The sequence below is a fragment of the Rhipicephalus microplus genome, chromosome 8, assembly GCF_043290135.1.
Source record: "Rhipicephalus microplus isolate Deutch F79 chromosome 8, USDA_Rmic, whole genome shotgun sequence".
NCBI classification, from domain to species: Eukaryota; Metazoa; Arthropoda; class Arachnida; order Ixodida; family Ixodidae; genus Rhipicephalus; species Rhipicephalus microplus.
This window is the reverse complement of record NC_134707.1, coordinates 93,560,747-93,587,696: the sequence shown is the minus strand read 5'-3', so window position 1 is coordinate 93,587,696 and position 26,950 is coordinate 93,560,747. Positions and strand designations below refer to the sequence as shown.

General features: G+C 44.0%; 1 protein-coding gene across 2 annotated transcripts in view; it reads right to left on the bottom strand.

The window, feature by feature from the left end:
- Positions 1-24,956, bottom strand: part of LOC142761635 (uncharacterized) — a 35,670-nt gene extending 10,714 nt beyond the window's left edge. The window contains exons 1-3 of one of the 2 annotated variants that reach the window (XM_075872334.1): positions 24,828-24,956; positions 16,601-16,657; positions 7,106-7,251 (exon numbers count right to left, since the gene is read on the bottom strand). In XM_075872334.1, coding sequence (XP_075728449.1) covers positions 7,106-7,251; positions 16,601-16,657; positions 24,828-24,917 — 293 coding nt within the window. In that variant the 5' untranslated portion in view covers positions 24,918-24,956. The remainder of the gene's footprint in view (positions 1-7,105; positions 7,252-16,600; positions 16,658-24,827) is intronic. The other variant, XM_075872335.1, reaches the window with a different exon arrangement.
- Between the last annotated feature and the right edge of the window lie 1,994 nt (positions 24,957-26,950).

The window sequence follows — 26,950 nt, the reverse complement described above, 5'->3', positions numbered from 1 at the left end:
CCAGTGTCTTGTCTAACTACCCTGCCTCCAACTTCCACTGCACACTCCGTAATGATACTCGTCAGATTATCGTTCATTGTATCTACGCTAAGGTTGGTTTCCTCGCTAAGAGCCGAGTACGTGTTCTGATTCAAGACTCGGAATTCCTGTACTTTCCCTCTCCGTGCTAGCTCATTCATTGGCTTCTTGCGTATCAGTTTCTGTCATTCCTTCTGCAAAACTAGGCGAATTCGGGACTGTACCAATCTGTGGTCACTGCATCGTACCTTGCTATCCACTTCCACATCCTGCGCGATGCCTGGTAGTGCACTTATTATAAAGTCTATTTCGTTCTTAATTTCGTCATTAAGGCTCCTCAATGTCCACTTGCAGTTTCCTCGTTTTCGGTAGAAGGTATTGAAAATTTGTAAATTATTGGGTTCTGCAAATTCTACTAGTAGCTTTCCTCTGGCATTTGTAGTACCGATGCCACGATCTCCTACTGCCTGGTCTCCAGCCTGCTTTTTCCGTACCTTTGCATTGCAGTCTGTCATCAGTATAGTATTCCGTATTTTTACCTTACTCATTGCCGATTCCACGTCTTCAAAGAAGCTTTGAACTGGAGCGTCATCATGGCTGGATATAGGCGCGTAAGCCTGTATCATCCTCATCTTGTATCTCTTATTGAGTTTAATTACAATACCTACCACCCTTTCATTATTTCTATAGTATTCCTCTATGTCGCCAGCTATGTTTCTGTGAATTAGGAACCCCACTCCCTGTACTCTTCTGTCAGCCAAGCCCCGATAACAAAGAACGTGCCCATTCTTTAGCACCGTATAGGCCTATTCTGTCCTCCTAACTTCACTGAGGCCGATTATATCCCATTTAACAGCCTCTAGCTCTTCGAATAGTACAGCTAGACTTGCCTCACTAGATAAAGTTTTAGCATCAAACGTTGCCAAATTCAGGTTTCAATGGCAGCACCCTCTTAGCACCCTCTGCTTTGTTGCACATCTGACCGCCGCCGTGGTCAGTTGCTCCACAGCTGCTGGGGACTGAGAGCCGAGAGTTGATTTACGTTTGCATGTAGGAGGTAGTGGCCAGATACTGCACCAGGGTGGCCAATCCTTTTCTGGTGAGAACCCCCCCCCCCCTCCACCAAATATCATTAGTGTCTAAAACTGTCGGAAGAATTTCAGGGTTAATACTTTCAAACTCTTTAGAAAGATGCACAAATACGTCCGCAGCAAACAGGCCAATATCAATAGAATATTTGAGGTAGTCAGTGAAATTTGTTAAGGCGAGTTCTGAAGACGCGTCTAAAACCAAACTGATAGAGTGTCAAAAGACTGGCTTTGTTTGTATAAGGTGGTTATTAAGCGATTTCTCTGTAACTTTGTTAAAGAAAGAAAGAATAGTGACCGGGCGGTAGTTATTGATCAAGTTCCGGTCACCTTTTTGAACACGGGAACCACTCTGTCTGTCTCTATTTTATGAGAGAAATCACCAGCCTTAAACATTCAATAATTACATGAGCTAGAGGACTGGAGATCTCGGAGACAATAATTTTTATTCTTGACGAGTGGATGTTATCTAGACCAGCGACTGCACATTTTAATTGCTTTATTACTTGGCCAGCTTCGTGCGGGTAAACAGGCCTTAGATAGAAGGAATGCGGGCATTGAGGAAGAGAGGAAGCAGGGTAGGAAGTAGACACATTTGCCCTGGAAAAGTGCAAATAAAAGCATTGGCAATTTCAGAGGCATTTGTGATTACTCGTATACCACGCAAACCCTTAGAGATCTCCGGCTCCGAAGCATGTTGGTTGAGAAATTTGTTAATTATCTTTCAGTTCTTGTGGATGCCATTTCCATTTTCAAGACTTGGGCTCTGGTAGTAGGTGTGCTTTTTGTATCTTAGCCACACAGAACGTGTGTTCGAGTACTAGCCACTGAAGAAGTGGTAAGTTAAAGGGCTGCACTCTACCTTTTTATGCAAGTTGTTTTTTTTTTCTCAGTGCTGCGCAGAAGCCCATTAGTCATCCATGGCTGTCTAAGAACCGAGTATTCTTTCAAGTAAGATGATGCGGTGGTACAATTTTTATTGCGTCACTGATTTTATCACAGAGTTTATAGTAAGCAGTAGTAGCAGAACTGGCGCTTAAGACATCAGTCGAATCGGTCTGAGAAATGCTATTACGAAATTTGTCAATCGGAAATACATATTTGCTGACTGTATCCAGTTTTTTTACGCAAGTATCCAACACAAAAAACACAGGAGTATGGTCAGTAAACAAGAAATCTATGACACCGGCAATCTGATTTGCAGTGACGTTCGTTAAAATGGGGTCAACGAGCGTGTTAGGCCCACCTGGTACACTACGTGTTGAAGAACTGATCTGGCCCTCAAGTCGATTACCTTGAAAGCATTTCTCCTAACACAAGCATGAAGTGTCAGCAATATCTGCAATGTTTACGTTATAGTCTTCCATGATGATTTTGTTCTTGTGCTCATCAATAATTCGACCGAGTATTTCACCAAGGGCAGAGCAGAGGTGAAAGTAAGGTGAAGAAAGCTTACGATAAATGCGCCCCATGACAATATTTTTACCGTGAAGACAAGAACCTTCAGATTCTTGCCATACTGATTGACAGTTATTATTAGAAAGGGTGAGGTCATAGCGACGAGTGTACGTCATGGTATTGTGGACGAAAAAGCAAAAACGGCCATGTCGGCTGCCATTGTGGTGAGAAAACTCTGCCTCATAACCTGTCGGTACAAACAGTACGTCATCAGGTGAAGAGATATAATCATATGGTGGTTTCGGTGCGTTAAACTCCACATATCAATCAGGTGAAGAGAGCCATGTTTCGGAAAGACAAATAATCGTGAAATTATGACTAGCTAGTGTCAAGAAAATTCATGTGTTTTTTTTTTGCTTTGAGAAGTGTTCTGCATATTTTCTTTAGAATGGTTAGTTGGATTACAGCCTTGTTGTGTGCGTTGAAGTCGTAGTTAAGACCTCGCCCTTAGCGAAGTTGTCAGCATTCGCGCATGTTATTATTTGGATAGCAGTTATAAGTACACTCCTCAGGGGATTTTTCCGCCGGCGTCGCGTCACCATCATTCACCGTATATATATATATATAATATATATATATATATATATATATATATATATATATATATATATATATATATATATATATATATATATAAAACTTGCTATCAACTTTCACGAGCAACCCACCGAACATAAACAAGGTCCTAAGAAAACACTTTAACATATTGGAACAGAGCGTGCGACTATCCAAAATTTTCACTTCTCCTCCTTGTGTTGTATACAGAAGGCCGAAAAATATGAAGGATCATTTCATAAATTCAAAGATAGGTGTGAAACCTCAAATTGGGTGTCACCCTTGCGGAAAAAGCAGACACATGCAGACAACGACACACATGCACACACACTGTCGCCACTGTCGTTGTCTGCACACACATGCAGACAACGACAGTGGCGAAAAGCACCCACTCGGATTTTAAATACAGGATAAGAGGTGCACTAGACTGTAACTCAGACAACGTCATATACCTCCTGGAATGTGGGGTATGTAACAAGCAATACGTGGGCCAGACAGACACTCCGTTTAGAATTAGATTCAACAACCATCGGGCACATGTACGATCTCTGCCAGGCCTTCCACTTTCAAAACACTGCACATTAAATGACCACAGCTTTGATGACATCAATGACATCAGGGTTACACTACTAGAAAACAACTTTCGAACAATCAGAGAACGGGAACAACGGCAATCTTATTTTATCTACAAATTTAACACAATAAAATACGGAATAAATGAACACCCAGGCACTCTGTCTGCGTTACGACCGCTAAAAGAAGAAAACGCTTCTCTCTAATCACTCCGGTTTCCTTACGACAATAATATTACCCGCTAACAAAGCTTTTGGCCTATGCATCTGACAAAAGAAAAATGATTTGCCTCATCAAGCACAGCCGGAACGCACAGATAAGTGGTCCCGGATGTCGTACGGTCCCCCCCTTTTTTCTTTTTCTTTTTTTTCTTTCTCTTCTTTAAGTTTCAACGCACATTTTGTTCCTTCACTGACAAGGAGCTGACAGCTAGGTGGTTTCGTTAACTTTTTCACACATGCGCGCATGTCTTCCCAGTGAGCCGCAACTGTGTGGTGACTGTCTCGGATGTCGTACAGTCTCCCCCCCCCCCCTGTTCTTTTTTTCTTCCTTCTTTAATTTTTAACGCACATTCTGTTCCTTCACTGACAAGGAGCCAATGCATATAATGAATATCGATGGCGGTGCCTCATTCACCGGCTTTTTCGCTCCTCCCGACGCCACCAGCACGCACTCAAAGCGCTTAAGCCCTCCCCATTAACTTGTCATACACTTCAAAGAGGAACGAGCCGCCAGCGGACTACACTGAAAGGTGAAATACAAGAACGGCGGCTCCCTGCCCGCTTGGGGAAGAGTGGGTGCGGGGGAGGTATTGTTGACAATGATGACATTGCTTATCTACCTCTGCTTTACTCTGTTGAAATGCTGCTCCTTTCTAATTACGCCGTGTCGGTCTTGCTTCTTCTCCTGGATTTTCTATATTTTATTTAATGTTTGTCATCCCGTTTCGCTGTTTCTTTTTTCTTTTTTTTCTCTCTCTCTCTTTTGACCCCTTCCCTCCTGTCTCGACAGGATATAAGAAGACACGGAACATGTGTAAATAGTATTATGCCTTGAAAAAGACGGGGTTCCTGTCGAAACGTCGGCACAATAAACAGTTGTTATGTGAAAGCGCATCTACTTTCATATATATCTATATATATATATATATATATATATATATATATATATATATATATATATATATATATATATATATATATATATATATTAAAATGCAAGAAAGAAAAACAATCCGGAAAAAGACTCCAGCGCACGGAACTAAACGTCCGACCTCTTGCTTGTCAGTGGGTGGTGTTAGCAACTGAGCCACGAAGGAGTATCTATTTGAACGTTGAAACGGCAAGCTGTTCATTTCTACCACTTACCGCTGGCAGGGGTGACCACGGTGGACATATCGTGTTTTCACCATTGCCAGCGAGACGGTGCAATAAATGCGCGTAGCCAGATAGTCACGACGCGGTGTCGTGCTCTGATGCGTTCATCTTGAATGGGAGAGGGGGAGGGGGCCAAGACACTCCTGCGTTCATGCGCCTATCGGACAGTAGGGAGAGTTTTACGCCTTGGGCTTCCACCGCAACGATTATGTTGTAATTAGTGGACAGACAAATGTCGCTGTATTCCCTCCTATGTTTCCGTTTACCACGAAAAGGGCGCGCTTTTTGGACAAAGTGAAGTAATAATTCAGACACCTATTCGCGTTCATCTTAACCTGTACGTGCATTTTGTGCGTCATTTGTGCGTGTGCAAGACGCCCGCTTCAATCTGCTTGCCACTTTTTGCGTGACAATTCAATTTGTTGCTATTGCATTCATTGCTTCACCTTCGCGGCAAAGCTGTGACTTTTTTGCGTTCCTTTATTGCGTTTCTGCGCGCCAGCTAAGCTTGTATTTTTCATTTGCCCTACACTACTGTTTTCGGGCAAGAACACTCTGGCTTTCTAACGCGCAAATTTTGAATACCTTGCTGTGAATATATCGCAATCGTTGAATCTGTTTGTTGCAATCACCATTTATTAAATAAATGTGTCGTGTTGATTTTGCTAGTTCAAGGCAGATAAAAATACAGCTGTATTGTATGCCTCTTCACAAGTGTAGACACAGATGCTTCCCTTTATACTCGATCAATTTTAAGCTTTCATTGTACCGGTCATTATGAGCGGTGCATTAAACGCGATATATAATGCAAGATTGTTATTTGTTATATTTCTTGTAGGTACTATGCAGCTGTCATTCACAAGCAAGAAAGCTGGAGAATCAAGCCCAACTGGTGCAATTCTTTAAAAACCTGTTGTAGATTTACCGTTTGTTCTCTTTATGAATTCAGCATAAACTTCTGTTTGTTATCAACAAGTTTTAGGAATTATTCCTGCATCTTGCCCATATGCAAAAGTGTGAGAAACATGCATCATTTACGCGCGCAAAAATTTTGTGTCGAACTGCACATAGAGCAGAAAACCTGGGAAACATATTCGCAAAGCCATTGCAAATGTTGGCAATAACCAGAGCTAAAAGTTCAAAACAGTATGGATGGCGCAGCCAACAAAAAAAATCTAGTGACACATATTAGAGCTGGTAATATTAATACAACGTTGGCGATGCGTAAGCCAAATAATGCTAGCTAAACCCATTTTTGACATTATTGGTGATATTTTGGACCAACAATAATGGCTGCAGCGATCTTCGCAAATATTCGCCATTCGATTCAATATTGTACGAATGCGTATTTAGGGTTAGCTTTACCGCAAAAGTGACCGTAGAACCACTATTTCTGCTACTGTTTTCCAACTTTCGGGTGAGATTCGACCAATGCAAATGTGCTGCCTTGGCCTTTTCTGCACTCTAGTGGGATCGCTGGTTAATTTCTTTGTCTAAACAGAGTTTTGTGGGGAGAGGGGGCTGTGATACGACAGTATATAGAAAACTGGAGCTCGTGTAACTAACAAGGACGACTTCTGGTGCGTAAGTGCTTCTTTGTTCCTTTTTTTAGAAAAAATATATGCATACTTTTTTGTACAGTATTATTTTCTGAGAAGCATGACACAGTGGTGTTGTGTTTGTGGAGTGGTTGTGTCCACTGTCCTGTGTCTTCTCCGTTTTCCTAATAAAGATTTAGCGGCAAGCCTTTTTTCGTTCGTTATGGTTATGATTGTGTCTAACAAAGAAAACGGACCCCAATATTTACGCTTCTTTCTCACATTCTTAGTTTCTTGTCAGATTCCTGCTGTTTTACTTTCAAGCAGCAAGGCTAATTAATTATCCGCTCGCTCAAACATGGCAGTGCCCAATTTATGAACCCACCGTAATGTAGATGTGCAATAATAGTTTCTATTACATTCACGTTTTGTGAATTCCCAGTGAAATAATTTCATTACATATCAGTATAACAGCGTCAGTTCAGTTACGGCAACTCACCACTCTTCAGAAGTGAACACTGTCACCATCACCTTAGTCAGAAGTCGAGCGCTACGATTCCATGTCTCCCGATATTCTTTAATGCATTTTATGCCAGGATACTCCATCGTTGATAAGTTCAAATAGATTACCTTGGAGTGCATAAACTGGAGAAAGTAACTTACTTAGTGCAGCAACTCATATAGTTATAATGGGTGAACACTGAACTTGAAATTAAAGTACTGTATCTTGTCATCTATAGTGCAGTATCTAACTTACGCAGGCGTTTGCATTTAGTGACGTGCTTATCCGCCTTCGGAAACAAGTAGCGTGACTATTTGGTTGGTTGCTATCGCATTTTTGAAAAAGAAAATACACTTTCTTAGTGCGCAGACAGAGTTTCAGAAAAAAGGCAGATGGGACCGCGCGCACAATTTCATGGCACACATGGCATGAATATACACAGTCAATAGGGCGAGGAGCTGACAAACAGAAAAAAACTAATGGCGGATGCGCCAGAACATTTTAAATACTTGTTAAAGTAGCATTTACCTGAAAAGAGTCATTTTCCAACAGAATAAAAGACGCGCCACATACACACAGAGTTCCGTTCCTGCTTTGCGAATCAGAAACCCTCCATGGCTTTCACGTGCCCTCTTGTCCCTGTATCTGACCATTGCTTCGCATTCATCAAACATCAAAATGTTCCCACAATTGGCATAGTTTCTTTCCAGGTGATCGTCCACTGATTTGCGCATCAGATTCGCATGTTTCCTAAAGCGATCGTTCGGACAGCTCCCCCTCTAACCGATGTAGTATCAACAACGTCATAAAAAATGAGGTGCCTAGAATTCCTTCTACGAACATTTTTGCGCGCTTTTTCTCACAGCGAACACTTGAAGATCGTTCACACTTCACTGTTTTACATAGAGAGCCTTGCTTGTTTTTGGCCGTGAAAACAACCTTTACCACAGTTTTTACAACAATTCTTTTAAGGCAGTGCGAAACTTCGTGCACATAAAGAATGGCAGAAACTTTCGGCTTTGGCTCGTCCTGAAATTTGTTCTGTGTATTCTTCCCTTGCCTCAATTCATTTAGAAGTGACTGTGCTATGCGTGGTAGCTACTGCTCAGGAAAGCATGCTTTCTTAAGTCTGTTAACATTGTTGCCAAAACATCCGTCAACCTGGTGATGACCTGATTTTGACGATGATGCCATCATGTAGGCTTTCGCTATTCTTCTTTTAACAAGCTAGGTGCATGCTGAACTAAAGCTCAAGGTCTAAAATTTCAAGTTTGTTATTCTCAGAGAACACCATCGTCAGCTGCAGATTGTCATTGTCATGCGCTCGGTAAAAATGGCTTAAAATCTCATTCTCGTTGTACCGTGTGTCACGCTGTTCATGCCGCCCACCGACAAAAGGCCAAAACATGTAATTCCAAAAAAGGAAAACTTGGAGTATGCTTGCCCTTAGCCTTCAGATGTAGAACGCGATAGCATAAGCGGTCTCTGTTCGCGTGCGTTCTTAATTGCTAGCCTATATTCAATGCTGAATGTATACCGAAACAGTGCTGTAAGGAACAAAGAAATAGAGAGAGAGAGTGAATGGAACTGAGGCTGGGAGGTTAACAAGATATCAGCATCCTGTCCACTACACATCAACAAAACCTTTTCCTGGGCCGGCCGTTCTAATCTCTATATCTTCTTCCTCTGCTTCGCTCTCGCTTATCGCACACACAAACCTCGCTGTCGTTCTTCGGAATCACAGTCGGACATGACCTTGCGTAGGGGGGTCTCTGACAGTGTTTCTGGGGAACAGCACTGGCTGTTTCGAAGTGAGGGCGCGGCCACGCCGTGACTTGGTCTGGAAATATCACCGTGGTCGGTCGCATTGTCTCTGTAGAACCTGGGTCTTGGCTTATACCTCGGCCGATGATGACTCTGGGGGACGACAATGATTGTGCTGTGGTCATCTACGACCTCGGCCACGCTGCGGTTTTGCAGGCAAAATGGTTTCATTTTCGTATAATGGACGGAATAGGCAGTCTTACGGTAGTCGAAGTTGCCTGACAATGCGTATGTGCGGAAACTTTTCTCGGTGGTTAGTTTTTACGACGCTGCAACATGATTTGTACTTTGATCATAATTTACCCTGGTAGACGATACTGGGTGCCACAGTGGTCATCGCAAACCTGGTAGAAACTGATGTTGCGCCAGAAAATACTTGCACAGACAAAATGCCTGTGAGCGCGGACCGACTGTGGGACATGATTGTGATTCGACGTGGCTTCACTTGCCTTGCTGTCATTGCTTTTTCTTCCTTTGTGGTCATACTGCGCCTATATGCGTGAACGCAATGATTCTCCGATACTACCTCGACGTCATCACAGTTCTTTGATGGAACCTGATTGCTTCGGCCGAGCTGGTCTCTGTCCTAATATTCGGTGGTAATTTCTATGCTGGCAAAAACGGCTTCGGGGTTGTCGGCGCAGCTGCCGGGTGATTATGTTATGCGCGTTATCACACGGAAAATTGCGTGTAATGTAGATTGTATTACCGATGCCGGCTATCTCCGCCTGCGGCACCTCGATGGAGCTAGCACCCTCGCGCAATGACTGTTGTGGCGTCCGAAGTTGTGGCAGCGACTGGTGCGAGAGGGTCTCCCTGCTACCCGGGGGCCGGTCTGGTTGTGATGGTTAGAGGTCTATACAAATATGAAAACTCACTCGGTATTCGGTAATTGACAGTGATGGTGCCGTACTTGAGTCGAGTACCGACGAGTCCGAAACCTCATATGTTGAGCTGCAATGCACAACTGCAGCCTTGAAGTGAGACCTTTCTTGCGGGGCATTATCGGTAGCGGTCACGTTGTACTAGGTGGTGGCAAAGATATCGGGGGGTGCCCTTCCAAAAACAGGGATGAGCTTGAAGGTCTGCTCCGCCCAGCACTGCTGCTGCACGCCTTCATTCCGGTGCCTCACCGCAGCACCTGCCCGAAGGTGGTCTAGCACCACGAGCCGTTTCTCATGCTCCGTCCAGGCCTCTTGCACTGCTAACGCATCCACAGTTGTCATCGAGCGCTCGGTATTGTTCTGGAAACTGTAGAATTCCGGTAATTCACAGACGACCAGCAATGTTGAGAAGGTAGGTGAAAATGCACAGGTCACCAACGCGAAGCATCCCAGCTGGTCTGAGAGCTGCATGAGGATGCACCTGAGATTTCTGCGCTGCATGGGAGAGCACACCTCAAAGCCTTGTGAGATCGCTGCATCTAACATGACGTTGCTGGCGCTCAGGGCCGGCAGGATTGCAGGAAATAGCACACAGCTCGGTGCTGTTACGGCGCTGACCATGATAAAAAGTGGTGCGATGGTACGCCGCAGCTGCGCTGTGCTGTTCGAAAATCTGTCTGTGGGGCTGGCGGCAAGGTTAGAGAAGTGGAATGTGGAGGTTGTATTCACGGTGACAGGTCACCTCTCAGTGGGAGCTTGAACAGCACCCATTGGCGTAACTTCGCACCACCAAGACAGCGAGTGGCCTTGCTGCCCGGAAACGCTGCTCACACTTCTGACGGAAAAAAAGTGCACCTGTATACCGGCCCGTTGTAACTGCTGTGAAACGCCTACTGTAAGCTCAGCGGTGAAGTAGGATTCTTTTTTTGCGTGTTGATGAGGGTTCTCTTTTGTGTGTACAGGACAACGCTTGACCCTGCGACGTGAAACATGCGGTTGAATAAAAATCGTAATAGTTTTGTATTTAACTAAGTATATAAACACATCAGGGGTAGAATATGCACAAGCAAGTCTGACAGAACAAAAATGATAGTTGACCTCTGTTAAAAAATACGTGTTCATAAGTACGAAATTGCGAACAAAACGGCGTTCAATAAACATTCATACTTCAAGATACAACACAAGGATAGAATAAATATGAGAGAAAAAATGACAATAAAAAATGTCAAAGGAACACTAAAATAATGCAATTACTTGGTATATGCTTTTAAAAAGTAATTATTTTAGAAAACACTGGGATAATGTTTTTTTATATTTGAACTGAAATCTACAACCATGACGCTATTGTTTTCAAATTTTCATATTTTTGCGACATTCAACGACATTCTCAGAATGAAACTTTCCGAAACAGCGTATGTTAGGACTGTGGAAAGCACAAATGACAATGTATTTAATTTTGCTGCGTAGGATGCAGTAGACGTGGTCAAAATCTTCCACGTCAAGGTGTTTGGTTTGGGAATCTCAAGGTGCCGTCTCCACCCACATTTCCTTTTCGCGTATTTAGTCGCTTGCCAAGCATCTTTTTACGGTAAGGGTAGTGTTTTCTAGATTGTCGAACCTTAAATCCTAATACACGAAAATAGTTTTCCATTTAGTGTCATTTAGGTAATAATGCATAGAGATTGAAAGAATGCGAACGTACATGAATAATAAATGCAAGAAATGAGGTGGCTTTTGGTAATACTATTCATTTATGCTTGTGTGCTATGTAAGTATTAATTCTTCATAGCACCCACTCGCTTCCTAACTCACCGCTTTATGACGCCTGGTATATTTTAATGGTTCTGCCTTGCAACACTGCATCTATGAGTAACTACTGGCACTAAGCAACAACTTCTAGAATGGTCATGGTGCTGCACTGGAACAGCCACTAGCAACACAGGAGTACTGGATTCATTATTGAACTCACCAATGACTATTTTTCGAATTTACTTGCGCCTATCTTGAATTTCCGCTCTACGACAACGCTCAGTTTTGTTCACAAGGATTGCCTACAATGCTCTCACATGAATTTTCGTGAAACGATATCCTCAACAATATAGCCTTGTTAGGTGGTAACTATCACCAGAACGTGTATGTCCACATTGTAATTGTAATTGCATTGTAATTGCAATTGCATTTTTACATTGTACTTACACTGTAAAAAAGCTTAATTTCTCGGACAAACACAAACAGTGTATCGAACAGGCAATCAAGCTAATGATAGGTTAGGTGAAGGTGTTCCTCGCTAAATCACTCTCCCATGAAGATCATAAAGCAAACTAAAAGCAATTATACTAATAAAAATGCGCCATTTCTACATGTGGAATTTTAACATACAGCGCTACGCGTACACGTGCGATTTCATACCTTAATTTGTAGCTAAGAGATTGTAGGTTTTAACGCTATCGAAACAAAAAGCGCTTTTTTGGCCACTCTGTTTCCTTCTGTGTGGGTCGTAGTCACTGCACCGAAAACGGAAAAGGCATTGTTTTGTATACATTCCATAGCTTAACTGTTCATTGCTTTCATTTCTCGTATTCTCAAATTGTGAGAATGTATTGTGGCTTTGTGCGAGAATATCTCGCCAATTCTAAGGACATTCTGAGACTTCGTGACATCATTGTTTGTAGACTTTGTCATATACATGGACCAGGAATTACATATGTGAGTCGACACGAGCTGTTTTTGTGTGTACCAGCTCATTTAGGGCTTATATAGGCGAATATAGTATTTTGCAGTTCGCACAGTAACAATTCGTTAGAGGGGATTTCGTGGGTCTGTTCATATTAACTAAAGCTCCGAAGAAAGCAATGAACTATTAACGTTAATTTGTATTGTTATTTTGTCTTGAAAACGCAAGTAATTCACCTATTTTATTCATTCAATAGCAAATTCAAGCGGCAATTTCGATCACAATGCCAGATTGCTCGCAATGGGCCCGCGGCGCAAGACTCCTGTGACTTAAGTAACCTGGAAGCTGCTATGCACTCTTTCTTAGTTTCGTACCCCCACATTCAACGCTGGTTTGCAGGCGTGCAAAAAGCTTCTTTCACAAGATAAATGACGCGCATCGCCTGTCGTGCATCGCGATGTTGCGAGAGAGTTTTATGTCAGAATTTAGACCACGGTTGAAATGCTCTTTGCCTTTGACAGTTTACATCACTTCAGTCTTTTCTGACATTGCGCGTTACATCAACTGCCAACAAAGTTACTGAGCATCGCTACTGCTATGATTGAAACAGTGATGCCTAACTATTTGCTATAGCAGTCATGTGGCTAAGGCACTTGGCTTCTGACCCGCAGGTCGCTGGATTGTATACCAGTCGTTGCGGCCACACTTTCGACGGAGGCGAAAATGCTCGAGGTCCGTGTACTTAGATTTAGGTATACGTCAAAGAACACAAGGGGGTGGAAATTTTCGGGGCCCTTTTCAATGGCGTCTCACATAATCATATTGTTGTTTGAAAACGTTAAAATATAACAATCATTAGTCTTGGTGATGATGAATAACGCTATGCGAGGCAGCCATTCAAGCATTTCTTGAGGTACGCGTGCAACGTGGGCATATCGAGTTCAATGAATACCCAGGGCGCAACCGCGAGAGAAATCACAATGGAAGATTGGATATCTCAAAAATGTTTGCGGAAATGAATCTTCTGCTTGTTGCAACCACCCCTGGTGAAACCGCAGTCGTGATTGGGTGCTGTCATCGAGAGTTATCACGCAGTTTACGGGCACCGCCAAAAAAGGGCAACTTAGAACATTGGCCCCGTATCTGCATGTTGCACCGCAAATGTCGTACATTTAGGGTACCGTAAAGAGTAAATAAACAGGCAAATGTACAGACAGACAGACAGACCAAAATGTTTGCGTCGAAGGTCCCCAAGAAAGACTATCGTCTTTATTAACTGTCCCGCAGCCGCTCAAGCCTTGATCCCTGGCATCACAATGGTAGATAACAACTGCCCCGTTCTCATTGTCCGTTGCCGGAGAAGTATCCCAGGCAGTAATGACCTCCGATAGGCACCAAGCGTTCTGCTTTATCTGTCGTTACCATACGTTTTGGTGAGATGGCTACCACTGCCGTTCGGCACTCACGAAGCCACGGGCCGTAAACAAGGTACGTGCTAGCTCCGTGAGACATATATGCAAACATAATTATTTTATAACGCAGGATTAAGACATTTCCTCCTGTTTATCATGTACTGATTAACGTTTGCACGTGATATGTCTATGCTTCATAACAATTAGGTCTCATTTGTGTAATCCTCATATAAAGAATTACCGCTAACCGCAAATAAATATTAACATGGCAGCACCCGTGGCAACTCGAACACCTGCATGGATGCTGAAATGAGCCATTGCTTGGAGCCAACATAAGTTACGCTCTGTCATTTTTGTTGTAGTTGAGCATATATACCAACTCGTATGTGCCTTCGGATGAGGACTAAAAGCCTCGTGCTCTGATTGTGTGAGAACCTGTGTCACCTTTCCCAGCCTTTCCGTACGGCCCTTTTGCGTTTTGACTCTGTTGTGACTTCTCTGGTTCATCGCATTTGGCGGAGGACGCTGAAATCACCACGCAGACTTAGAGTTCTACTATCGCAGGTTGGCTGAGAGACGACCGCATGACATGACAGAGTTAGCCACTACCTAGCTCGCCCCAGCAAAACCAGCACCACCGGCTGCCTCGTTTCCCTGCCCCGGCGCTAACACCAACAAGTGGTAACACGACTCAAAGCTCGTCTACGTTATTTGCTATTTGGCTGACGTCGCTAAGCTTCGGTGCACCAACCGTGAAACCGCTATCGCCGAATGATTCACCTTCATGACCCTCGTGACCGAAGTGCTCGGCCGACCAGTTGTCCGCAAGCTTCACACTGAGCGGTGTCTACGCCACCGAGCACAGCAGCCTGGCGAGACGCTTCCCAGTAACATTGAGGATGTGCTCGACCTCTGCAGGCGTGTTAACCCATCTATGCTTGAAGAAGAGAAGGTCGAACACATTCTCAAGGGTATCTAAGACAACACATTCAAACCTTTGCTGGTGAAAAGCCCGACCACTGTGGCAGTCGTCGTCAGCCTGAGCCAGAACATTGATGTATTGCGCCATCAGCGTTCTCTCACCCGGCAGAGTGTCCCACCTCCAGGTTAGATCTCGGTCGTCGCAGTCGCAAACGGCAACGTTCACCGAGAAACCCAATCCAACCAGATTACGAAATTATCAGAGAGGATGTCACCCGATAGCAACGCGCCCTCCGCAAGCCTGCCTTTGAAACTGCAACAGGCTATACGTGACGAAATTCGCGATTCCCTCCCAGCAGTTCCGGGCCCTTACCCGTGCACTTACATCTCATCTCTCGACTACCAGCTACACACCACCTGTGCCAAATTCTGCTCTCAGCTGTGGTCACGCGGCCACAGCCGCATTTATGGGCCTTTTATCTGCAACACATCATCCCGCCTCGCTTCCAGTTTACAGGCCCCCACTTCGCTTTTCCGTCCATTTGATGCGTGGTGCCCCCATGACATCTGCCCTATCTGCCTTACGTGTGGCATCGCTAGCCATATTGCACGCGTCTGCCGCGGCTGTCCCACACCTGCGTACGCCTCCTTTGGAACTCCTACCTAAGCGCCGCAACATGCCATTACATCTGCATCTGAACACAGGCACTCCGACTCGGATCAACGCTGATCAAGTGCTCGTTTCTCATTCACTCAGTTGCGATGGCCATTGCCTGAGCGTCATCGACCACCTTCTGAGAAAGGAAACTAGTCACTGCATTCCATAGGCAAGAACTGCTACTTGTGCGCAATTCTAAGGCGTCCATTTTCACATCATTTTTGCCGTGCAACGTTATTGATGTCGATGCTGAGAGATTCGCCACACTAGATCAGCTGTCTTTTTAGTAAGCCTGCAAAATATAACACCCTGAGCTATATATGTGTACGCGTACACATATATAGCTGTTTACTCCGTAGCGAATTCGAGGCCGTATGATTGATGCTTATATCGTCCTCTTGTCTTGTGTACTCCACTGCAGCATAATAAAAAAATGCAGCTCTCCCTGAGCGGGCTGGTCTTTCACCTGTGGAATAGATTTGTGCTAGGTGCTTTGCGCTCAAGCAGGGAAAATATTCTCACGCAATGTGAACATTAAGCATACTAAGACGTAACGCTTGCTACAGCAGCGACGCCAGAGTTTCTAACGTAATTTTCTACTATCTCAATGTTTTGAAATGAAGAACTAGTGATACAAATGCGTAGATTTATGAGAAACTCGATTATCGGAACCTCTCTAGAGCTACTTGACGTCAGAAAAGTGAGTAATAACAATTATATGGAGCATTGGCGCAAGCATAGCGCACATTTTGTGCGACAGGATTGTCCGTTGTTTGCTCTTACATTTTTAAAGCCATCATCAGAAATTAAACTTATCCTGTCGGTAAATCAGAGTAAGGCCTAAAAAGTGTTATATATGTAATATCCTGTTGAGTGTAAGGACAGTTGTAACCCAGTTGATACATGGCTCGAGCAGCTTTAAAATGCTCTGCAGGCGTTCTCGACTAACTTGTCCAATAGTTGGCTCAATTATATTCAATAATAACACGCTCATAGCTGTGAATATCATTGCGAGTACAGCGACCTAGTCCTACGCAGAGCCCGTAACATTATAAACACCGATGAAGGTTTTGCAGTGTCCTTCACGCTAATGTGGGATGACCCATTCGATTGTCTTACCACAATCGGCCATGACCATACTGCGTTGCGTGGAGTAGATTGTGCTGAACCGGTATCCTAAAACAACAGAAAAATCAGTCAGTTGCGCTGTGATTAGTGAAATCGTGAAATCATAGTAATTCACCACAGCCCAACGTAAGTTTTTTGGCGGATGTTTGCCTCTATATTGCAGCACATTTGTAACCATGTGACCCAAAGGCATAAAAAGGGTATATTGTGCTTACGCCAATATAATATACGAGATGGTGAAGAACGTTCATGACATTTTTGCGTGTTCAGTGCTGGTTGTGAAAATGGCTTACATTTATACGGGCTCTCTTTGAGGTTTTATGGACAGTGATTTCTTTCACATTTATTGGCTGCCCATGCTAGCTTTTATGAGGATGACAATAGTAATAGCGCGAAAACACAACGATGAAACAGATCATTTGTGTCATCGTTCTGTTCTCGTGCTATAGCTATCGTCATGTCATACCAACTAGCCTAAGCTGCCACACTTCAGGAAGATGTTGAACAATGCAAGTATTTCGTGATTATTTACTGCACATAAATGCGATTTATCAGAAATAGCCAGGCCTTATCAGAAATAGCCAAGTTTTATCAGAAACAGCTAGGCCAGCGCGGATCACAAGGCACAGCTACAGCCAAAGTGGGAAGAATGGCCTCTTCTAGACCACGGTGTACATGCTAATAAAATATTTAGGGCATTTTATCCCAAAGCCACGTTATGACTATGAGAGATGTCGTAGTAGAAGGCTTCGGAAATTTCAACCACCTGGGGTTCTTTATCGCGCAATGACATCACACAGCGCAAGAACATCTTCCATTTTGCCTCCTTCGTGAAGTAACCACCACATTCAAGTTCATGATTGATATGTGGGGTTTAACGTCCCAAAACCACCACATGATTATGAGAGACGCCGTAGTGGAGGGCTCCAGTAATTTCGAACACCAGGATTTTTAGCGTGCACCCAAGTTTGAGCACACGGGTCTACAACATTTCTGCCTCCATCAAAGACGCAGCTGCCGTAGCCGGGATTCGATCCCGCGACCTGCGGGTCAGCAGCCGAGTACCTTAGCTACTAGACCACCGTGGCGGGGCTAATAAATCCAAGTTCGAACCGGCTACCTTCACGTCAACAGTGGGAGAAAGCCGGTAATTATGCTCCGCCACGGATAGTTGTAGAGGCTCTTAAAGCCAACTAAATCAAGTACAAATAAAACGTATCCACTACACCATAATGCTGTGTGATTTCAATGATGTCGGGAAGCACCTCTTATGCCTTATTTTATTATTCTTTGGAAAAGTGATGACGATGATATGTGATGTATATTGTCCCAAAACCACTGTAGTATTATGCGAGATGCCGTAGTAGAGGGCTCCGGAAATTTCTACCTCCTGGGGTTCTTTATCATGCACCCAAACCTGAGCCCACGGGCCTACAGCATTTTCGCCTGCACCAGAAATGCAACAGCCACAGCCGGGATTCGATCCTGCAACACTCAGGCCAGCAGTACATTAGCCACTAGACCACCGTGGCGCTGCTTTTCGAAGAAGTGTGCTGCCCGCTACACCTTTGTGAAGGGCTTCTAAAACTCTTCACGGTGGCCTAATGGAAAAGGCACTGGGCTGCTGACCTACAGATCGCGAAATCGGCTCTCGGCCGTGGCAGCCCCATTTTCGATTGAGGCGAAAATGCTTCAGGCCAGTATACTTAGATTGAGGTGCACGTTGAAAAACCCCAGATGGTTGAAATTTCCGGAGCCGTCCATAAGATGGGTTTTTACGTTAAACTCTAACGATTATTATTAGTGTTTAAGCTGTGTTTCGTTTTGATGAATACTTAAGGCTGGACCAAGTATAAGGAGTTAGAATCAATAACGAGTCAACAGGTAGCACGAGGCCTATTTGAATATGAATATAAATCTATCACGACGTAATACATCTGTTTACACGATTATTTCCTTGACATCACGTTATTATACAATACTTTTGCGAAGCATTTTCAAGCATGAAAGAGGGCCTTTGGTAGAATACCGAACTTCAACGTAAAGGGCTAGTTCGAATGCCATGTGATTTCGGCTATCTCTTCTGATTTCATTAGTTTTTTTATTGCAATAGCGGTAACGGACGCTGGTTGCGACGGGCGACTACGGCGCCAAAATTGGCTGTTGTAAAGTCATGACAGTTGTCGCGCCCGAATCCGAAGTTGCGTGGAGTGCGCTGCACAGTGCAAATGGCATGTGAAGAGTGGCCCTCAGAGCAGATATTGATTCTATCCAGTATTCCATGACCAGCCTTAATGTCAAGTAGGCAAGCACCCATCGTAATTTGCGTAGTCTTTTATGTGTACAGTCGATGTACTCGCGGTACATCTGCGAGACATCATCTGCACTTTGTTGATGCTGTATTCGACAGATCACGGCGAGAATTAACAGTTTAGCAGTGCGTAGTGGGTGACAAGCATAAAACCATGCAGTGGTCACGAAATTAGCATTGTCTGATGGTTGGTCACTTTTTTTTACACTTCTGCCATGCTGGCTCACTCGTTTCCGTGCCGATTCCTCACCCGGCTTGGCACCTCTGTTCGTGCTTTTTGCAGAGCAGCTTCAAGTGTTCGGGTGTCTCTTTGGTAGAATACTCGACTGCCACCAGATATTTCGGGTTCAAGCTCCATCCTATCGGTGATATATTTTCTTATTTCTACTTATTTCTCACGATTGCTGTTAAGGACACAATTAACGGCGGACAAATGCACTACTGCTATTGTAAATTTTGAGCAGTTTTCGTCTCTAAGAGCCGCAGAACGATAATGCGTAATACCCCGAAAGGACCATGAACATGTTTTTACTTGAAGGCACTCAAGCGTGAAAGCATATTTACACTGTGCCCTACACTATGTCAGACGAGATTTTGAACAGAGCGCCCCACACGCGGAAATAATGTCGTCTTTGACGTCTCTTGCAGTGTGCGATATTCTGATAAGATGTTCCCCAGATGATAGCACTAAGGGGACGGGGAGGTGCTGGAACAGTAGTTGTAGTCAGCGAAATTAGTTCTTTCCCTCACGTTTCAACTGACCAGGGCTTAGTAATACCCAGTACGAATACACCCTCAAAAAAACAGTCTTTCAGAGTCCAACATGCCACGTCGGTATCCACAGCAGCTCAACGGAAAGCAGGGTAAATAAAAGGCTGTCCTGGGGCTTCTCGTACCGCTGCTGCTCATAATCTTGCGATGCTATAAGACGCTGACAGACAAATTTTGGGGATGTGTGGTCTATATAGTGATAGCTTCATGGCATTATTCAGTCGATGAATCAAGGTCTCCGGTGAAAATGTTCTGCAAAAGTGAGTTTTTGTTGCGGAAAAATAAAAAAAATAACTCGATAAAAAGTACTGGTGTTGTGTCTTCTGGAGTTACAAGCTAGTATAAAAAACAAGTAATGCTACGTCTCTGTTTTGATGGCCATAGGAGACATACATAGAGCGCATACCAGCTAGTATGATTGAATTGTAAGTAACTTCATTATATGATGGATGGCACACTGCCTTAAGCATAATATTTATCACGCATCAGTAAAGCCGGTTTTCAAAATATGCGAACAAAAGCGCCCACAATCTGTGCGGCGTTAGTGGGCGCACCACGGTTGACGAAAACTTCTTACGGGAGGAAGAAAACACCTAATATTTGCAGCACCACAGGTTAGTAGCTTCTGTGCAATCGCATGACAGGTTGTGTAAATTGTCAAAACATTTACCCTCTTGTTACCAGATGTAGATAAGGGAAAGATGTCAGTAACTGAAGGCGACCGAAAAAAAAGGTGCAAACGTTCGTCAAGTGACTGCATAGGTTTTTCGTGGGATAACCTATTGTTTGGCGGCGTTTGACCTGGTCGTACATCACTCAGCTGCACACAGAGTGATAAGAACTGGGCCAGTAATCTCAACATTTCCAATGGTCGCACATTCGAGGGACATCGTGATTACCGGAAGTGTGTCTCTCAAAGAACTGGCCGATGAGACTAACGCCCAGGTGGCAAGGTGCTGTCATGAGCCATCCGCGTTAATTTCTGTCGCCGCTGTGATGGTACGTTGGGCTGTCCTAAAGCATTATTAACGGACGAGTGGACTGATTGAGCTTCGTAGATTGTATCTTCTAGAAATAGTGATATAAAAAAGGATCTGCGCACAGTTAATTGCTAGTACTGCACAATACAGAGATTGACAGCGCACATGGTGGCTCTTCAAGAAAAACCTCGGGAGAGCTCACTGATGACGGGACCAGCTACCAGTACGAAGCTCTAAGCGGCCAGATAGGAGATCGCCACGCACTTCTATTTCTTAAGCCGTAGTGCACAGCGACAAAAGACGCCTAATGGCATCCTTTCAGGACCTGAGGTGGAAGAATGCGCCATCTACTGTTTATGACCAGAGAAGAAGGAAGAAAGTTTAAGCGAAAAGACAGGGAGGTTAGCCAGTTTTTTACCGGCTGGCTACCCTGTGCTGGGGAAAGGGGTGAGGGGAATGAAAGATGTTAAAAAGAGATGTTGCGAAGGCAGGGAGAAATTACAAAAAAATAAAAATTGCGGCAGAGGAAAGGCAACATCAAAGAGTATAAGACACTAAAGTCTGTCTCTGAGGCCAGTTGTACGCGAAAAGCGCAGCAAAGCTTTAAAAGCCTTCTGGGCTGAGGATGGGCTCGGCCAATGACCCAGAATCCTTTGTTCCGACAAAGGCCGATCGTCTAGTCTATCCAGAGCTGCAGTGACCAAGAAATCTTCACGTGCAAGTATGGCCAAAATGTGCCTCCCAGCCAAACGATAGCAAGGCACTCCCTTTCGGTGAATGAGTAGTTCCTTTTGGCACCCGATAGGAGACTGTCGACATTGGCTATAATGCAGGCTCCCTCTGCTTGATGCTGGACCAAGATAGAACCCTTTTCGTGATGGTCGTAATCCGTGTGAAACCGTTCAAGTAGGTCGTTTGTTCGGCGCGAACCCCTCAAGTGCGCCAACAGTAGATGTTGATGTCAAAGTAATGAGCGCAGAAATATTGTGGCCTACACAGCACCCAAGAAGAAGGGCATATTTGTCTTCATTAGGTGCACGAGGGCCTGTGCAGTGTTTACAAATGTCTTCGCAGGGCACTTAAAGTGTGAGCACAGCCCGTGAAAGGGACGGCATCCTATGTGCAAAAATACACTATCAGATTCTGCTTAGGTACTATTTAACCAGGGTCGGTGCGTACACCAAAACAAGTTGACAAGGTGGCCAGCCATCATGAGTTACTGCTATGTAGAACGGGACTCTGATGCATTGCGAATAACAGAGAAAGTGGAAGATTATTAGGGCGGATTGGAAGGCTGGTGAAAAATTCTATATTATTATCAAGGAAACTCGGGTAGATTTACTTGTTAGAGTGACATAGAACAGTGTTGATAATCCGCTCGCAGGTGGCCGGAGGGTTGCATAGCCAGAAGGACATAAACTTCAGTTGGTCGAAAACGTGCGGAAGCACAAAAGAGTTCTTTTCAATGGCCAGCTTGAACTGAGAAATTTATTTATTTCCGTGAAGTTGACTCAAAGTCTCATCTATGCGTGGTAGCTCGTATAACACGGTTTTGGAGATCTTGTACAAATACCAGCGGCTTATACAGAATCTCCAACTGGTCTTACAGAACAAATACAGGGGTACGTGTATGGGCTACACGGTTGTTCAGTTATGATCCAATGAGCATCTTGTCCACGTTTCTCTTAATTCTATTCTTCTCAGAGGCGAATAGACCTGAGATGCATTTTTTGTGGTATTGTGGCGCTGCTCAGTTCATTTTCGCCCCAGCAGAAGATCAGAAAAAGTCAAATACACGCCAAAATGTTTCAAGAAGGGGAATTACTGTGTCAGCTTTGCGAAAATATGGGCATTGCGTAGTTATTTTTACAGTTCAAAAGAGTGACTTAGTAGCGAGCGCGAAAGACGTTTTTAGTTGAAGCGACGAAGACAATAAAGATCATGGGCGGACAAAGCTGAAATGGCGCTCCGCCTCGGTGGTCTAGTGTCTAAGATACTCGGCTGCTGATCCGCAGATCGCGGGATCAAATGCCAGCTGCGGCGGCTGCATTCCCGAAGGAAGCGTAAATGTTGTAGGCTCGCTGCTCAGATTTTGGTACACGTTATAAAGCCACAGGTGGTCTAAATTTCCTGAGCCCTCCACTACGGCGTCTCTGATATTCATATGGTGGTTTTGGGATGTTAAACCCCACTTCTCAATCAAAGCTAGAATGGCGCTGTCGTCTCAGGGCTGCAGCATGACGAGATCCAGGCAACGTAATAGCACCCCTGCATATCAGCTAATATTACCCCAGTATGCACAGAAATGCAACCATGACTTTTACATACCTTTACAGTAGAGCTAGAGTGTAAGTGTGCGTTTATAGAATTTATCTTAATGGGGAGATTACATTCGCTATTACTTGCAAGTTGTGGGCACGTTACAGGGCTGCAGGTCATTGTTCGTGATCATAAACAAAGACGCTCGGCTGAACTGTTTGGTTTTTTTTTTCCTAGGAGCACTCAAAGTTCGAAAACGCTGGCAGACATATCTTGATGTGTTCGGTTTCCTTAACCAAAGAGGTCCTGACGCTACTGCTTTTGATGATATTAGGAAATGACCGTTGCGTCTAGGTAAGGTGTCGATATCGTTGAAGCATTCGTACGTTAATCGTTGAATGGCTTCGCCTGGTGCTATTGTATGATTTTGTCACACACCAATGTGTTATTGCGACTGCTCTTCTGAAATAACGCTGACACAAAGTCATTTATAAAGCAGTTTCGTGCATTTGTCTGGGCTCTGTAATTGGAATGCCTCTTGTCTTGTCGTATTCATGCGTTATACTTCGTCTGAATGCGTGCCTTTCACTCGTTGATTTCATCAGGGCTTGTAGCAAACAGACGGCATCGACGACTCCTGATTTTCCACAATATAGGCATGTGAACAATATCTTTTTAAAGTATAGTAACGACTCAATCGCCTATGTTATGTGTGTAAGCATGTGGATACGTACTATAAAAAATAATTGCTGCATGCACAAGTATTGGTCTAGCAGTTTGCTATAGTTACTGGAATCAGACGAGCACTTACATCCGCGGATTCATACCTCTTAATTTTGCCAATTTCTTCCACCGAACTGATCTGTATGTCCTAGTCCCGATAAAACAACTGTGTCACAAAAAAAGGCTACTAACACAGAGTGTTGCAGAGTGCCGCCCAATGACCACCAGTAAAAATATACACTTCACTTTGATGCGGTATACAGGCCCATAACATCTCCCCTGCTCTTTGTTCCTATTTCTTTGCACAATCTCGTGATACGCATCCTACCAACTTTAAAATAACAGTGTTTGTAGTTAAAAACCTATATTTCGAAAGCAATGACGATAATAAACTAGAGATTGTACGCTCCACATTGAAAGTGGAAAGGTTCGTGGATGTTTCAAGTTTTATATTTCGCAACCGTACGCTAACAAATACACATCGTATTGCCGTCGCTAATGTCAATACTTCACATTCAAGTTGGTTGGTTACAGTTGGTAGAAGGTTTACGCCTCGTAGTTTTCATAAGGAAGCAGTTCGGGTCGATGGTACACGCCAAGATAGTCTTGGCACTGCGAACTTGTTACGCTTACAATGAGTTCGTCTCTATAGCGGCCACCGTTTTGTAGCACACAGCTCCTACTCTGCATTCAAATTCTTTTTTTCACCTTTTTTTTCTTCCACTTCCCGCCTACCATCCAGAAAAGAACACTTTGTAACCTTGCAGCGTAACTTGAAACGAAGCGAGGGCTGCACTTTTCCGCTTTGTAGATTTTGTATTTCAGGCGGAAATTACCAACAGGGCCACACGCGACCACCATGAGGTGACGTCACTACTGATTCCCTTAAGGCTAACACGCCAAGGACGACAAGGCGCCTTCTAAAAAAAAAAAGGTAGGTCAGCCTGTTCTAGGCACTTACACTGTTCGCCCTGATTATCCTACTACATGTGTCCCACTGTCGGCTCCCATATTGATTTTGGATTAAACATCGTAGTCATAACGTTGTCTTTTTACTTACACAAATTATTGATATTGCTATACTAAATGTAAAGGTATATTTTCAATTATATTATTCAACCATTGAGAAATAGCATCGAAAATGTACTTAAAGAACACAAAATCCATAACTTACCTCTTGTTCAACTGCCAGAAGTGAAGGTATAGCTACAGCAACTAGAAAAAATACCCAGAACCAAAGGGTGTTGAAAGCCATCGGTGGCATGCAAGAAATAATGCACGTACAACTATTTCGACGTGAGCCTTTGAGTGCAAAAAGGTGTAAGCGAGCCTGCATATATTCTATTCATCATAACCTTCTCGACAGGAAGTTAGAGTTCAATGGCACTATGAAAGGAAGGATGTAAAAAAATAAATACAAATTTTTCAGGAGTTATCGAAGAAATTTCTGCGAATTTGGAAACACGTTTCGAGGGCCAGTTCATTCGTGCTTTGCCCTTTATGTGCACGAAAGTCACAGTTTGATATGCTTCATAGTTGATTTTAGCAGCTATTTTAGCGGAATTTCGAGGGGACAAATATTACTCTGCACATGCTCTCGCTCTTTGTAAAACTGCAATATCATGAGCACAGACCATAGCGTTCACATGAGCTTTCACATGAGCGCTCAAAAAAAATATTGGCTCATTTTATGGGCGAAGCTAATTAAGGCGCGGGTCTGTCCATCCCTTGCTTGTATGAAGTAGTACAAGCAAATGGTGGCACATACCCACTCTAGAGCAGGTATGAGCCACAGGGGTTGCGAGATTGGAGATGACCGTACTTGTGTTCTCTAGATGGACGCACAGACGGACGTACGGACAGACAGAATATCAGACGGACAAACAGGCGGATAGACGTGCGGACGTACGAATGGATGAACGCGCCAACAGACAGAAGGATGGACGGAACCACGGATGGACGCATGGACAAACGGATGGACGCGTGGATCGACGCACGAACCCATGGATGGATGCACGAATGGTCGCGTGGACGGACGGAAGCGTGCATGGGTTGACTGACGCTTTGCCCCACATATCATCATTCACTCCGTGGATATGACGTGATTTTTTATTTCTTTAAGAGAATGGTTCTAGTTAAATCGTACAAGTTCTTCAGGAGAGTACACAGCCATGTCTTAGCGACGATATTACTTAAGCGGCTTGAAGATGCTTTCTATTCGCTATCATAACTACAGAAAAACTGCTGCAAGTCACTTAAGGCCATGTAATCTGATCTAATCTATGCTGGTTTAATGAAGAACGCAATATGTACCATACGACCCACAAAGTGGCGCTTAACGGAAGCCTGGTTCCACCAGTGTGACTTGTTGATCGAAAACGTCACAGCGTTTCAGAAGGCCGTGCGGGGCGTGAACGCGTGCACAAATCAATCGACCTCACACTCCGCTGATTGATATGATTGAAAGAGCTTCTGAGCGTCTAAGCAATGAGCTTCTGTTTGATTTTATCAAAAGAGCAACATAGTCACACAGTTAGAACCTTCATGTAAGTTCCATAGGCACTTAGTAAAGGTTATATGGGAAGACATGGCGACGGAAAGCAATTTTTCTCCATTATTGGTGTGTGTTGGTCTGTTGTTGGTCTGAGTATTCTATTGACTGTGAAAAAGAAACTTTTGCAGACACATTGCTTCAGATGTATCGGTGAACCCCAAGGCATACAACATTAAAAATTGTGACCTGCGTGAGTGTGTACCTGCTCTACAAAATAAGTGCATCACGATGCCAATTTATGTGACCAATTTGTTTTAATAAGCTTGATGAAGTGCAAAGAGAGCCCTCTGCACGAAATGATGTAAACCCAACAGGGTGGACTGCCTGTAGAAAGAATATCTAAAGTGTGCGAATTTCTTGTGTGAGACGTGCCTTCCAGCAAGCTTTTGGTTACATGTATACATGTTACGTGCCGGAGTGCTGGAGACCAGCTGCAATGTATCTCGTGCTGTTGCGGTACCAAAACGGCACTCCAAAGACTGTGATTACCTCCTTTAAGTACAGTGCTTACGTACTTCTTAAGCAACTGCGGAAAGAAGATTTGTGTGACATACCAAATTTGAACCTGAAAGTGTTTTACGCCATGGTCTACATATATCTGACAGTTTCGTCGCAGAAACTACGTCGGTGAAATGCACACAAACAGATGCAGGCGACAAAGCGAGAATTCTGATGTGGCTGTTCATGTAGTTTCAAAGACTGCGGCGTTGCCGCGGAGGTTTAGTAGCTAAGGTACTCGACTA